The sequence below is a fragment of the Cupressus sempervirens genome, chromosome 1 (genome assembly GCF_028749045.1).
Source record: "Cupressus sempervirens isolate cs-2001-9-10 chromosome 1, ASM2874904v1, whole genome shotgun sequence".
NCBI lineage: Eukaryota > Viridiplantae > Streptophyta > Pinopsida > Cupressales > Cupressaceae > Cupressus > Cupressus sempervirens.
Window position 1 is genome coordinate 19,255,212 of NC_143118.1, and position 16,497 is coordinate 19,271,708.

A 16,497-nucleotide genomic window follows, 5' to 3' on the forward strand; every position below is an offset into this window, starting at 1 on the left:
TCTTGACCTTTGGTAAACATCCTAGGACTGGTCAACCATTGCAAGCCACTTCCCAACTTGACATACAGATAACCTACCCTAAGCTTCGCAAGCAAAAAGATCTCAAAAGACAAAAAAAAACATACTTCATTTCTCTCAACAAGCAATTCACAAGTATCGAAATCACTTGGTCAAAATACAAGCATCGCAAATAGGATCATCCTAATAGGACTGATCCAAGAAGGTACACATAAATCAAAACATAACATCGTGTATAATCACCAAAATAATACTTCTTGACCTTTGGTAAACATCCTAGGACTGGTCAACACTCTAAGTTAACCCCCAATTCCAACATACAAGAAGGCATTCAACAAACAATATAATATCATAGTTTTGTTTGATTTTGAAGACACACAGTTTGAGTTTGCAGTAAGTATTAAGCTTTTGTTTCAATGTAAGTTTTCGAGTTGATGAGGCTCACTCTTTTCCCCTTACATTTTAACCCATTTCCCGTTTTAAAACAAAACACATAATTAGTAAATTACCCTTAACTTGCGAAAAATATAAGGATCATAATTAAATATCATAAAATGACTTAAAAATAATTATCTATTAAATTATTAAAATAATAATTATTGATCATTAAATAAAATAATTAAAGTTTTATTAATAATCAAAATCATTAAATAATAACAATAAATAAATTTAAGCATTATTAAATAATATTTACCATAATTCAAATTTAATTAAATTCCATTAATGAATTTCAATTAATAATTAACATTGGATAAACTATATTACTAAATAAATAGTTATTAATTTAATTAAAAATTAATCAAAACTATTAATAAAGTTCTTTAATAACTATCATTTCATAATTTTACATTTTTAAAAATTAATATTTTAATACAAACTTTATTAATTTAATTTTAATTTAATAAAATTAAATTTAAAAATTAAAAAAACAAACTTTTAAAAAAATACAAAAACTTACCCTACGACTCATTTTTTAAAGCTCGTAGGCTATTTGCTGCCGCGACAGCTTTGCTGTTATGATAACAAAGTACTGCCGTAGCAATACATTTGCGGTCACGACAGTAGGTCTGCTGTGCGGCCCTTCAAAAGCTGCCAGCAGCCCTTCCGCTATTGTGGTGGAGTGAGAAATGGGAGGTTGGGGTTTGGTGGTTCCGCCTCCATTCAATTTTATTTATTATTATTTTTTTATAAAATTTTATATAAAATTTTTGAATATACATTTTGTTAAATAATAAACAAAACAGCCCCCCAGTAATATATTTTTTTAATATAAAAATTCTAACAATACTTTGATAGGGAAAATTCGATAAACTAATCGATCTTTCTCATTCAAACAATTTAATCTCTTCCCAAAACCCTTTTTGACTAAATTATCCACTATTTAATCTATAGAACGAAGGTTTCTAATTTCTTTTCAATCCTCATATACAAATAGAATTCGATACAAATATCAATGAAAGATTCATCACAAACAAAATTTGGAAAACAGATTCTACCTGAATTTGATGCTAATATGCAACCGCACGAAGAATGTGAGAAAATCCTCTTTCCTTTAAAACCCTTCTTTCTGAAAATCCTTTCTCCAAAATCCCAATCCCTGCGAAATGAACTCCCAATCTTTGATAAGGAGTTCTCCTCTAAATTTGGGGCATTGATTGTGTAATCATGTGAGGGAACTCGTTGATCATGACCTTTTTAATATTTTATTACTTTTTGAATATTCATGCATACTTTTGCAATTTAAAATATCTTTATTAAAATAATTTCTCCTTCTCTCTTTAATTAATTTTCGAAGCTTTTTTTGATAAAAATATTTATTAAGTAACAATAATATTTAGCATTTATTTAAAAATGATCAAAAAATTTCTCTTTAAATTTAATTCTTTAATTTAATTAATTTCTCAATTAATTAAATATTGAAAATATCTTAATAATTTTTCATTAAATTAAATCATTAAATATTCTTTTAATTTGATTTAATTAACAGAAAATTCACCATAGACCTACAAGACGAAATATGAAAACCCATCATAAAATACAACATACAAGATCAAGCTCAAGGGTTATAATCACGAATTTATGTCATATGATGAATTCGGAAGGGTAATCATCTTAGATACTTGTCCTAATTTCTAAGAGAATTGGTTTTAAGGGTAGGATTTGTGTAAGAAATGATAAGATTGAGCAAGGAACGAGAAACAATCCAAGTAAGTTAAGTGTGAAACAATGTTACCATAAGATAAGCAAAATCCAAGAGCATGCACCAAGATGGTTCAACAATGGAGACAAGGATTTATAAGGGGAAAGCGAAGAAAACCCCTTGTGAGTATTATGAATGAAGGCAAATGCCTAGAGAAGAGAGAGAGAGAGTGTTGGAGCAAAAATAGCTCAATACAATAACATCAAGTGCTAAGTGTGAAGAAGAAAGGAGGAGCATCTCTTATATAGAGATGAGAAAGGAGTTGCATTTGTAACTCCCATTTCTATGAATGCCACATTCATAATAGGTGTGTTCAAAGTGTCACAATCCTCTTAAGGAGGATAAACTAAATAAAGGAATAAAAAAAGATTTGTCCTTACATCTGGAATAAAGGACAAACAATGACATGTCCTCCACATGTCTACAATAGGACAAACTACATTTAGGGATCCTTGAAATATCCCAATTAATACATCCAAGGAAAGATTAACCTTTCTAACAATTTGGACTCAATAATTTCTCCCCCCTCTCTTGCCATTGAGATATTGCAATAGGGTATGCTCATCCTGACAATTCAAGGAAGTTGATACCCAGTACTTGCAATTTGCATAAAATCCACGCATATACAAACACACATATGCTAAACTAAACAAGCAATGGCAAGAAGTGGTGCATCGTGTAGATCCTGACTAGCAGGTGACTACGACTCTCTTTCTTAACTACATTAGAAACTTCACACGTAAAGAAAACATACACGCACACCATACACATGCAGTATGAGGTAAGTATCCATAGAAAACACGTACAATAATCCATCTAACTAACATCATTAAATAACTAAAATCACTGTATATAATTATCATCAAAGTTAATCATGCATACATGATATAACTAATACCAAAGTAGTTTCATCATATAATCAACTGTTTATGAAAACAATATCAATAATCTGGAAATCAATGTCACTAATCATCAAGCATAAACATAAATTGGCCTAAAAGAGTTTGGCAATAATAACTGAAAGTAAACTAGGGGTAGGCACTACAAGAACTTCAACTTGATTCAAGAGGCATTTAACAAGATTAGTCTCTATTCTTTACTTTAGAAACTCATAATCTGATCTATAGTTAATGACAATACAAATGGTACTCATCTGCTTTTCAATGCAATAAGGCAACTTTCACAAACGCATATTAATCCCAACACAACCTTTGTTTGATAGCCTCATTCATCTAATCACTCATAGGATACCATTAATACACATAGGTTCCAAACAACTTCAAGGTCAACTTGTAACAATAACATGTTATCCTTGCAAAAAGGACTGCAGATACATAACATTCTACACTTAAGGAATCAGAGATTCTTCGATTCACAATGCTGACACAAAATCAGACCTTAAAAGGCCTTTAACAGATCACATTTTGTTTGGGACAGACAACTCTTCCATCAGCTGATCACAAGTCTTACAAATAGGAAATGACAACCAATAGCTGATTACCATTAAGTAACACAAACCATTCCAAAAGCAAAGGTGATTCCAATTGCCTGCCATTGTCCAATAAAACATAATATAAAAGGACAATTACTGGCTTGTACCCATACCTTTAAACAAGATCACTGACTTCTGATTTTGAGCACAATTAATCTGCTTAGTGATTATATTGACAACAGCTCTCCACAAACTCTTCAACCCCTTATTGTGACTGCACTTATAGTCACCATTCTTTAACCTTGACAACTTATAAGACCTTTGATATATGGCGATTCAAACAAATACACTTACTGTTGACCATCAACGAGAAGTTTAAGACCTTTGAGTGTCCAACAGCAACCACACACTCACTTGGCACCATTGAATGATTAAGATGAATATAGGGCTTCAGACGAGATTCATATACCTTAATTATACTATTCCTTTCATGACCAATGTATTGTGAATCTTATTGAATCTTATGTTGCTCATCAATAAAATTGGCTATGACTTTGTCTGTCATATTTTCTTTAATAACAGAACACTGATAAAGTGGGTACAGTACTCCTTTCTCCTACACATTTTAAATACCATGGAGGTTTCCAGTGTCTCTTAACAGCATTGTCATACAGTCTCAATCTTCAAAGACAACACCTTTCATTACTCAAATGCAAACAACTGTCTGTAAATGTCTTTCTTAGTTAAATTCACAGTTTTGCAGAACTAGGGCCTCCAAGAAATGTTAGAACAATGAAGTACACTCATAGAGCTTCCATTATACCAAAAATCAGAAATTTCCACCAATCAAATTAAGAGAAATGTATTTGAAAGTCACTGTTTACCCTCATTGAAGGGTTGACAGTTTTCTTGGGAAAAACATTATAACTTCCACTAAATATCATAAAAATGATTGCAAACGGATTCATTTGAAAGAAAATTCAATAAACTATTATTCAAAACCACCTACATATCAAAGTTACATAAAATATGAGCCTTCATGGTTCTGTAACTGTTACAGAACATCCAAAATGGTGACAGTTTGAGATAATGAAGTGCATTGCTCACCAATCTTCTCCAACCCTGCCCACATGCCTATGTTTGACCATAATGTGCCTTACAAACTATTTGCAACCTCCTTTAGTTGTTGCGACTACCTCATGATCCGGTGGTATACAATTTTGCATCATTTTATACCTTTTTTTGCCAAGTTATGCTGCAACTTCTTTCATTTTTGACATAATATTACTAATCTTTGCAAAACTCTTCCTAGACACCTTTAGCATGACAAAATGGACTTATTATGACCAATTATAACTTTTCAAACAATTTCTTCGATATTTTGACCCTTTGACCAACCTTGACCTATTTAGGACCTTACAAATGAGTTGTTTTGATACCAATGGTCTTTTGTAACTTTACATAGCATCAATAATCATTACGAAGAATGAAAAATGTGGTTTGACCTCATGATAAATTTCCATGGCTAGGTGCTTCTGCACCACATAGCATGACAAGGATGTAGTAGAGATGTGGATGCTTGCCACTTGCCTCCTTTTAATGGTTGCTAGTTTCTTTGTTCTAGAGAGGATTTGGTCCACATACAAGTTCATTTAGTCATTTAGGCAAGTGGAATAAGCTTACGTTTCAATGATGCAGGAGTTTGTGGCCATCCCTGGTGCCTTGCAAATCCAAGGTGGGCAAATTTTTGACTATTGCTAGACTTCGATTGCACAATGGGATGTTGATCTGGAAGATGTTACAGAGATGAGTGAGGATGCACAATATGGATTGATTAGGTTTGTGTTGGATGAGGTAGTCTCCCATGTTGGGAGTGACAAATTCAAATTTCTGGTTGTGGTGCAGACAATGAATTGTTGCTACCATAGTTGGCATAATCGCCGAATAATCGGCGAGTTTTTACTAATCGCCGAGTTTTTGGGACTGGCGAGTTTTTCTCAAATTTAATCGCCAGAAAAAATCGCTGAGTTTTTGTGAAAAATTGCCGACTAGTAGCCGAGTTTTTCAGAAAAACTCTTTTTAAAATTTTTTTTTTTTTTTTTTTTTAAAATTTAAATTTTTTTTAAAATTTTTTTTTTGTTTAAAAAAAAAGGCAAAAAGCCTATATATATTATGTAAGATAGAGAGTTACAATATGCTAGTAGAGCTAGGAAGAGGAAAATGTGATTGTAATGATGTTTTTATTTCTAGTTTGACACAAATTATTTACTATTATGCTTCCCGCCATCAGCATTCAGCATGAGAATGTGATTTTGTACCCACTATGCATTTATATATATCTAAACTCCTGCTTCTTTCTTTTGTGTTCTCTATAATGAACTCATTAGATGCATCTTCTCATTGAAATTTGCAAAAAAATGTATTCTGAATTAAATTTTAGCGGTTTTTTTAGGTTCCCTAGTTTTTCCGAGTTTTTTTTTAAATGGCCGAGTTTTTCCCGATTAAACTTTTGGGAGGCTCGGCGAGTTTTTGGATTTGGCGAGTTTTCCAACTATGGTTGCTACTATAGAGCTAGTTACTATATTGTATTCTAGAGAGGATTTGGTCCCTATACAATAGTTAATTATTCAGGCAAGTGGAATACGCTTGCCTTTCAACAAACATAGGAGTTGGTGGCATTGTGTGATGCCTTGCGAATCTAAGGTTGGCAAACTCTTGACTACTGCTAGACTTTGTTTGTACAGTAGAATGTCGATCTTAAAGATGTCACATAGATGGAAGAGGAGGCACAATATGAATTGATTAGGTTAGTGTTGGATGAGGGAGTCACACATATTGGGAGTGACTTAAATTCAAATTCTTATTTTGATGCAAACAAAGATGAAGTGTGGCTATTATAGAGCTACTTTATTGTATATTTTAAATTTTTTTTTTTTGACATTTTGTGGTTGTAACCTTTTGGCATTTTTGTTGTACCTAAATATTGAGAATAAAAAGCTAAGTTGCTGGTTTTGGTTTTGTAGGGTTCAGGTACATGGATCCAGCAAATTTTTGGCATTTTTGTTTTATGTGAATATTGACAATAAAAAGCTAGTTGCTGGTTTTGGTTTTGTAGGGTTTAGGTACATGGATCCAGCAAATTTCCCCTTGGGTTTGGGTACTTACACAGACACATATAATTCCAAATTTGTATATCTATATACACACATTGATATATATTAAAGTTATATATAAATCATACATGTTCAACTTCAAACATATAATAATAAAAAGTGTGATACTCATAAATCCATAATTGCCAATAAAAGTATAAATAAGATTTCTTATGTATCATATTCATAATTTGCAAAAGACTCAAAATGTATTTGCAAAAGAATTTTAAGGGGTACAAAATAGTTTTATAAAGCACGTGGGTTTGGCCTAGGCACCCGAGTAGCTACCACAAGAACCTGGGTCAAACTTGGAGGAGAATCATAGTGGAGATGAAGCTGGGCCTCTAATAGGGGAACCCAGTAACACAGATAAAAAGTGGAATATAGACAAGAATTTTGATAATTTGTATGTTGGCTCGTGTGAATTCTCAATTAAGCACTAATGTTATATGTTTATATAATGAAAATATGTCAAATGCCTCGACATTTGTATAATTGAAATTTCCTGTATTTTAAGATTTTCCCCCTTTTTTCCATCTTTGAAAAAAACCCTCGTTACTTGTCCCTGAAATACTCTTCCATATTTGTTGATCTTACTCTAAAAACACCATGTAAAATAGAGCAAACTTGTGCTTTTTCATGTAACCGACCAAACTCAATAACAAGCAATGAGTAATGACAAGTACAACTATATAAAAACAATGTGACCCACTTCTCTTCTATTCCCCAAGGAGACAAGATATGCCTATTAGTCCTAACAACATAGCATGGGCTTCCTCGTGGAGTGAAAAAGGGCCTTTTTATTGAATTGCTTAGTGATTGCAGCCCTTACATTGTTGTGCCCATATCCACAGGTCCAATAATCTGAAGGTTTAAAATTGCTAACTGTGATACTCTCGTTGAAAACAAAATGAGGTTCTCATCCTGCCTGTCTAGTATCTAATTAACATTTGCAGTAACTCTCCATTCTATTTATGATATCAAATGATAAGTGGCTGATTGCTTCTAGGCTAAGTTGTGGAATTCACTGATTTTCATTCACTAAAATTGAAGTCTGGCGAGGATAAACTCAAACCAGAAAAATCATTTTCAATTCAGCTGTTCGAGCACATATAACTTTTCTCACATATATGTGATTTTTTTCCCATGAATGCTCCATATTTTGATTTTCTTCCAACAATACTGAAACCCAGGTACAATTGCACAAAGACGAAGTCTTTGTTATGTTTTATCTTATGCTCCACGCAGTTTTTGGGATAGGGATGTTATAGGGGACAGGGATGTGTTTCCGGTATGGGTACGGGTCGAAGCCAAAATTTAGGGGATGAGACCTTAGGGGACGACGATTAAAAAACATAGGGGATTTTTTTATATATAGAGACAAAATTCAAATATGCATATCATAACATTGATAAACCATTCACCATAAACATTTTAGAAGATCAATACATGAATATTATCAAATGGCAAATACTAAGTACTTCCATTATAACAATATCACATACATATATAGCAAAAATCAAAATGGCTAAAGGCTTCAAGTATCATGCTGAAATCAAAATGAAATAAAGAGAAGGCGAACTAAAATAGTTAGTGAATACTAAATGCAATCTTTCCTCACTAAACACAATCTTTCTTCACTCTTGCTACCGCCCTTATGTTTTTTGCTTCCTATTAGCAAGTATGTCAAATCTAAAAATGATTAGGAGAGTTAGTGTTTTAATGGACCAAACATGGGTTGCATATTTTTATTATGTCTTTAAGATGACTAGGGGTCGCTTGGACAGCAAAAGTTAGAAAAAAATGTTCTTTTTTTTGGGGGGGGGGGTGGGGTTTGCCTTTACCAGATTGGTTGGAAAAAAAGGGACGACCAGTAGTTTTGGGCATGGATAGGGGATGACAAAACTGTCCCTGGTACTGCTGGCTATCCCCAAGTTTCCTGTAAAAAAAATTTGGTTGTTTCGGGGACATTTCCGAATTTGCCAAAAAGGGGATGAGTCAGGGGACGACCAAAATCCGTCCTGTTTCATCCCTGGTATGGGTACGACCCCAAAACCATAGGGGACATGTGCCCATGGAACACATGTTTTATCCTTAATTTAGAATTGTTTTTGAAAGATAAAGCAGCAAGAGGTTGCTGGCTTGTGCTACATTTAGGAACTAGAAGGTTAACAACATAGAGAATATGCATTAACAACAGCTAGCACATTGTCAGTAGATGGAAAGCAACCACATTCTTACTTCTATCAAAACCATAGGTCGAGTAAGAATACTATAATAGGTCAGATAATAACCAAGCCTCATAGGACCATTACTGTGCCACACAGTACTATACCCAATAACAAAAAATAACCTTTTTTTCGGATCCCTAGGGTCAACAACAGTCTTTAAATAAAAAAATAAATGGACACATAGCAACCAAAAGTTTTCACCTCCACCCATCCTCTTGGAGAGCAGCGTGGTAGTCCATTCTTCCTTGAGGAGTTGGAAGAGCTCGTTGTAACCATCATCCTTGTTCAGCTTTTCACCAACAACTTGTTCTTGCAGCAGATAGAGAGTCATCAAGCAAGTGTGCATCACCTTAATTGCAAACTTGTTGGTGATTTGCAAATGGCTCCTTAGCCCAACACACTTCTTCCCCAGCTAGTTAGAACTGCCATCTAGCTTTGTTGACACTTGTTGATACTTCCCACTAGTTCACTATAATTTACAATGGTATCCATACCAACCGCTTCCTTGTCATTGACCTGCAGGGGGGAGTTTCTGGTGGGGATAGAGGCAGTGGTTTGGGTAGGTATAAACGCAGGTGACAGGGATAGGAACAGGGGGGTTCTCTTTAATCACCCGTGGGGTGGAATTATCCTTGCAGCCAAAGGAATGCTTAGAGGTATCATTTGAGGTGTCCTCAAACTCTTTAGAGCTAGTAGTATTGGCCTTTTTAAAGGCTTGTTGAGATCTTTCCTTGCCAACGTATTAGACGTATGGGCACTTGGAGTCTCGACATAGTCATCAGAGTCAACATTGATGAATAGTTTTTTCCCTTTTTGAGGGCCTAGACATAGAAGGGGGACTAACATTGTTAAATTTTAATTCTTTCTATAATTAAAATTTTTAGGCCTGTCAATTAGCAGAGCTGGGTTAGTCTTGAAGCAAAAATTAGTAAAGAGGTGAAATTGATATGTCTGTCGGAAGGATGGATAAAGACTAACATTGATGGTGTGTGCATGGGTAATATGGGGGATTTGGTGTCGATGTTGTTGCTCATGATTGGTATGGTAATGTCTTAATGTTTATAAACTTGGTAGAACATTAGAGGCATCGAAACTTCATTTGGAGGGTGATTCTCTCATCATGATCAATGACATCATAAAGGGTAGTGCACAAGGTTGACACTTACAAAGACTCATCAATTTAATTCAAAAGGAATTATCCTTGTTTGAGGAGTTTTGTGTGAGTCATGTACAAAGAGGTGGTAATAAGGAGACAAATGCCCTCTCAAACCTCACCTTTATTGAGTGACATTAGTCATTTGCCACCAACTAATAGAAGTATTGATGATCACCATAGGTTATGCATTGGCATGACAAGGGTTTGAGTGTGGTTGTATAAGATGGGTAGGGGTCTTGGTTTTCATTTAGAGAATTGAGGGTGCATTGACTGTGGCCACAATGGAAGTGAATTTTACCTTACTCACAACTCAACTTCAAGTTTCCTTTTTTGGGCCAGTTACAATTCACTGCATAAAGCACCTTTTCAATTTTTGTGAAGCGGATTTGGTGAATGTTGGGCTAGAGGCGATGGATGGAGATTTCATTGATTTAAGACATCATTACCCTACCAACATGGGCATCTTGTCCTTAATTTTGGCCTAGGTATTGGAGCAGGTGGAGGCAAAAACAGATATCCGGTGGGTGATGGTATCCCTGGTCAAAAGGAATTTTCTCATTGGGCTGAAAACTATGATAGAGTGGGTAATTTTGTTGGTAGGTCTTGATGTGTGAGAAGGTGTTGCAAATCCAAGGGCGATAGAGGCTTATGAATTGATCCATTTCATTCATTGGCCTTTAGATGTTGATAGAGATGAAAAGAGAATGTGTGCATTATTTGGGTAGAAATTGCTGAAGTCTTCTTTGAGGCGACACAAATACATGACAAACCATGCACTAAAGGTGGTGAATGATGATGAGAATGTGAAAAAGAAGTGGAAAGTGAGGATCAAGAAGCAAACACACTCCAACATGTTTGCCTCAAGGAAGGGTGGTAATGGGGGAGGTTTGGTTTGAACTCCCACCCATTTTGGTGCCACCCAATGTTGGTATAAGTTTTGAATTTTTTGTGCTTCTTTGGTGTTCCTTGTTTGGGTGGTGTAATTGATCTCTGGTCAGTAAAGCCTATGTTTGTTGATGTATTGGTTGTGGCCCCAATTTCTTGGACATCTGAGTAATGGGATGGGTTTTTTGCTTTGGTGGAGGATGGTGGGGTTGTTGCTGGTTTTAGTGAATGTGGGTTATGCGAAGGGGGGGGTGGATGGTGGTTGATGAGCGGTTGTAGGTTGGTGGATGTCTTTTGCAAGTAGCTATAGGATGGAGGATGATGTGAGCATTGGGAATGATTAATCAGCTACGCAAATCTGTTTCTATTATTATTCATAAAATATCTATTTTATCGATCAGAAAAATAATTCAAAATTTGATTAACTTGTAGTTTTTTAAGGTTGTAGCGCAGCTCTTAAAAATAATTAAAAAATATAGATATATAGTCGTTGAACTTAATCATGGATTAATTTTCCCAAATGTAAACCTTTGACTTAGTTTCTAGGCTACCTCTTTCTTTTTCTTCTTCTTCTTGTGCATTTTCTTTAATGCTTTTTATGGTCTTCAATTTCAATTACATCTCTAATGCCTTTGCTCTCAAATGCACCCTTTATTGTCCTCATTCTTTTTGAGCATTTGTTATAGGCTAGTGTTGTTTATTACAAGTATTTTTGTAAGCACGACATTCTTTCTATGCATCATTGAACATTATTTTTCTTTTATTCCACACCACTTCTTTGTAAGATTTTAGTTGTCTATATTTGCTAATCTTTAGTCATTGTATTTTGGTAACTTTCACAATTCACAGAATAAACATTGTTTCAGGTTCTCAACTTCTGAATTCTTTACCATTTCTTTCTTGCATTTGTGTCAGCCATGATAAGAGTTATTGACTAACTTCTTGTAGCTATTAAATTCATTAGTTAAAATTGTACATTCAAAAAGACCAGATGAAATTTTTGGCTTATGATATTCAGTTGCTGGTCTTTTTTGGTTTATGATATTCAGTTGTTTTTGGTTTGTTGCCTTTATTCTAGCTCTCTGTTCCATAATCTTTTTGCTTATTTGAATAGTTCATTTTGTAATGCTTGATATTTCATGAGATTCTGTATATTTCATCTGATCGAGGCAATGTAACGAAGTTTGGGGACCTTTCTATCTTAACTTTTACATTAACATTGAAGCTGAGCTGATTGATATATTTCATAAATGCTAGGTCATGTGCAATGGAGCTGTAATTGTCTGTTAATTGAATGCTAAGTGTAAACTCTACAATCAGTTATAAGAATACTTAGTTTTTTGAATTTGTGTTATTTAAACATCCAGACATTTGACGCTGTGGATGGGAAGCAAGCTAGGAGGACAAATTCATCAAGTCCATTGGGGGAGCTTTTTGACCATGGTAAAATGCCACTTTTCTTCTTTGTGTGTCTCCGTAAATCTTCAGCTACTCCTATTCTAATTCAGTTTTTTCTGATGGCCTATTGCAGGATGTGATGCACTTACATGTGCGGTATGACATTTTGTCAAGTTGAATTCACTTGTGTTAATTTGTTTATTATTATGATATATATTACTGCTGTGCAAACATTAAGTAGTTTGGTCTATCACTTGCAGTTTGAAACCATGGCTTTTGGAAATTCAATAATGAGTGGAAGGCATACTATCTGGTTTTGGGTCATTGCTGCTGTACCTTTCTATTGTGCAACATGGGAAAGGTGAAGCAGGAATTTATGAGATTTATTATTTGCACCGGACAACAATAAGTGGATGTCATGTTGTTTTTTAAAATTCTCTTTAGCTTGTGTTATGTTGGCTTATTTGTTGCAGGATATGTATGAATTATAATAAAAAGGCAAGACTGAAGTTCTTGGTGTTGGTTTTCTAAGGATCACTGCAAATGTACTAAGCATTGCCATTATGTTGGTATGTGTTTTCCAAATGGCAGTGACCTCTTATTTTAATTGAAAATAAGCTATGAAGAGACATGTTCCATGAATGTGACATGTCTATTCATATATATATATATATATATAAATATAAATATAAATTTCTCTCATATAACAATAAACTTATTATATAAATTATCATTGTTATGCATGCAACAAGTATGGTCATAAAGTTGAAAATTGCAGGTCAAGAATATAGGCTCCACAGTCCTCGGTTAAATCAGTGATTACATTGGCTAGAGAACAACATTTGATATCTCACCAGTTCAGTATGTGGACATTATGGACATATGACAATCAATTGCAGAATGAGAACACTAAGAGGTAATGTTGGACCTTGGAAGTCCATTGGTATGCCGTGTTCTGTTTGTCACAAGATTGGACATCTTGGAAGAGATTGCAGGTTCAACAACCAATCTCCCAACCGATCAGAGAATAATAAAGGAAAAAGGGCTGTTGATGTGGATGTAACAAGAAATGAGATGAACAAGATGTGGATAAAGAAGAAAAGTGACAAGGAAGAGGTCAAGATAGAAAAGGAGCTATCAACCTGAGGTGTGATGGATTATTCATCAAACTAAGTCAATACTTGGCTGAGGGGGATCACTTAAAGGAATATGATTAAGTGATCCCCTAAAAGGTATCTTTGGTCATTTAAAATCTGCTTAGAAAGATGTAATGTGATGGCAAGACCATATAAGATGTAATGTGATGGCAAGACCATATAGAAATAAGTTGTAAGGTTAATAAGCAACTATAAAGTGATAACATTGAAAGGTTGGCACTTCAACTAGTATAAGAGAAAGGTTATGACGGCTAATAGTAATAACTGATGGAAAAAAGTACTATTTATTGTTGAAAGAGGTGCAATGACTGCTCATGGGAATAAATAAGGGAAAAAAAAGGTCATTTGTCACCTCGCTATTTAGGAACACTCTTGAAAAGCTATCTATTGCAAGCATCGTGATTGTTATTGTGTATAGTGCGAATTTGAGAATTGTATGAGGAATTTTGCTGTGAAGACCACAATCAACGAAGCTAGAAATATCTTTGTGAATAGGGATAAGGTCAGAGATTCCGCATTCAGAGTGATTCATGGAGAACAAAGTGGGTACTCCTATCCTAATCTATGTAATTGAGAAGCCCAACCAGTTTTCAAGTTACATCTATTGAAGGCAAGTGACTGACATGATAGGTGCCCCATCCTCAATACTTGCCCTATCCTCAATACCTCATGGAGTGCTATTAATTGAAGACGTTCGATCATACATCCATTGTAAGATTGAAGAACTAGGAGTGGAAAAAATAAATGAAGCATTTGGAGAATTGTGCATGAACATGTTGAAAAACGAGCATAAGCATTATGGTTTCACCTACATGGTGGACATTCCAAACAATTTTCAACATGAATGGGTTCAATATGTAGTGAGTAGATTGCATGAAGAATTGATATGGTTAGACACACCATATAAGATAACTAAAGAGATCATTCATGCAACAATTGGGTTATGTGCAATTGGTGAATCACTCTCCATAGGAATAAAAGTTTGAAGTTTGGTCACATGGCTAATCAAGGCCAAATCTAATTTAAGAGCCACAAGGATGAGTAGAATTAAAGATATAGAGGTGAGTTAGGCAATAATGGTAATAGGCAATAGAGTCTATTAATCGAGTAGATTGAATGTGCCTGGTTCACACAACATACAAAATGGTGAAAGAAGATGTGGTTTATGATTTGAGTGAGATGTTGAGAAGCCAACTATTTGCAAACAGGGATAAAATCAAAAGAGACAAGAATTAGTCATTCAGGTTTGTAGCTATCTTGGTATGTATCTTTTTCTACTTACAAAATTTCTTTCCAAGAAAAGGTATGTTTTTGAGGTCAAAGGATAAACTTGTGGTAGTACAAATAAATAGGTCATTAAGGATTTAGGGGACAATTTCTATAGCATCATGTGGGGATACTTCAAAGATTTTTTGTCTAGAATGCATAAAAGAGAGAGAATCCTTGCTCATATAGTTGAAGAGTACAAGGAAGACATATGCTTTCTAGTTGATACTAATGCATGCATTATACAAGCAATTCAACCACATTATGGTTATTGTCAATTGGTTATGAAGTAGATAAATACACAATGAGACTCATGCTAATTGTCTAGATCTATAGGTGGTACAACTCAAAGATTTGGAACTTATGAGGAAGCATTTTCTAAGATCAAAATGGAGCTCAAGATGATTCAAAGAAAGTCCCAGAGAATGATGAGTCTGTTAACACAAAGGTTTGGTAGTGCTGACCCAACTACACTACTAGTTACAATTGAAGAGTTTGAACAAACGACTCTAGTTGAGTTGATAGGTGAAGAAAGAGAGCAATAAACACTTGAAAAGTCTTATCAGAGGAAAGGCAAAAGAAAGATTCACGGACCCCTAAGGACAAGGAAAGCCAAAGAGGTGAAAGGGCAAGTGGTTAGTGAATAGAGGTGAAAGAAAAAGACAAACAAGAAGAGACATGTATAAAAGATGCTGAAGAAGTTGATCCATATGAAGCCAAGAAAAGTGGTAAGGCAACATATCCCAATGTAGATTTCATTGTAAAAGACACAATAAAGAATGGAAGATTGAACGATATAGAAGCCAATTATGAACTTTGTGATGATAAAGATGAGAAAGATAGAGTAAACAATTGTCAATGTATAACTTTTGAAAGACACCAAGTGAATTAAATGGGACAATACCCAAAAAGCTTTACAAGCTAGTTGATGGAAGATGGAGAGCAACATTAAAGTTAAACAAGGAAATCATGGAAAGAGCACTCATGAAATTAACTTCAGAAATGAGTCATGAATAAATTGAAATAATGATTGAAGCAAGCAAACAAGACTTTAATATCAAAAACAAAGTTGCAAGAATTTTGATTGGAGATACTCAGAGTGTACACAGTGAAACTGTTGAAATATGGAAGAAAGAGATGGCTACACAAGAGGAAATTGACAGAGAGATAAAAGAGAATATTGTGATGTTTCTTTCAAAGTTGCATGGATATGGATTCAGACACAAATACAGATATGGTATTGGATACAGATATGGCTATTTTTTAAGACCACCACTATGGATACGACTGGACACAAAATTAATAAATAACACATTCACATATATTTAACCTAAGTTACGAATGTTGGTTTTGATGGTGATGCATGGATGCGCGGATTTTTTTTTTGGGGGGATTTTGGATGCGTTTGGGTGCGTCCACACACACACACACACACACATATATAAACCATTTCGTAGCAATTAGCATATTCAAATTGAAATAACAATAATGTCTAATTAGTAAATTGCTCAAGTTCAAGATTCCAATGCAATTCTAATTACAAAATCAAAACGTAGTTCATGGTTCAATGTTGATCAATCAAGAGTCAAGGCTCAAGATTCA

At 34.5% G+C, this 16,497-nt stretch overlaps 1 protein-coding gene across 2 annotated transcripts in view; it reads left to right on the plus strand.

Moving 5' to 3' along the window:
- Positions 1–16,497, plus strand: part of AAPT1 (aminoalcoholphosphotransferase 1) — a 63,316-nt gene that overhangs the window by 18,789 nt on the left and 28,030 nt on the right. For both annotated transcript variants that reach the window (XM_089816071.1, XM_089816075.1), the window contains 3 exons: positions 12,442–12,517; positions 12,606–12,628; positions 12,733–12,833. In XM_089816071.1, coding sequence (XP_089672197.1) covers positions 12,442–12,517; positions 12,606–12,628; positions 12,733–12,833 — 200 coding nt within the window. The remainder of the gene's footprint in view (positions 1–12,441; positions 12,518–12,605; positions 12,629–12,732; positions 12,834–16,497) is intronic.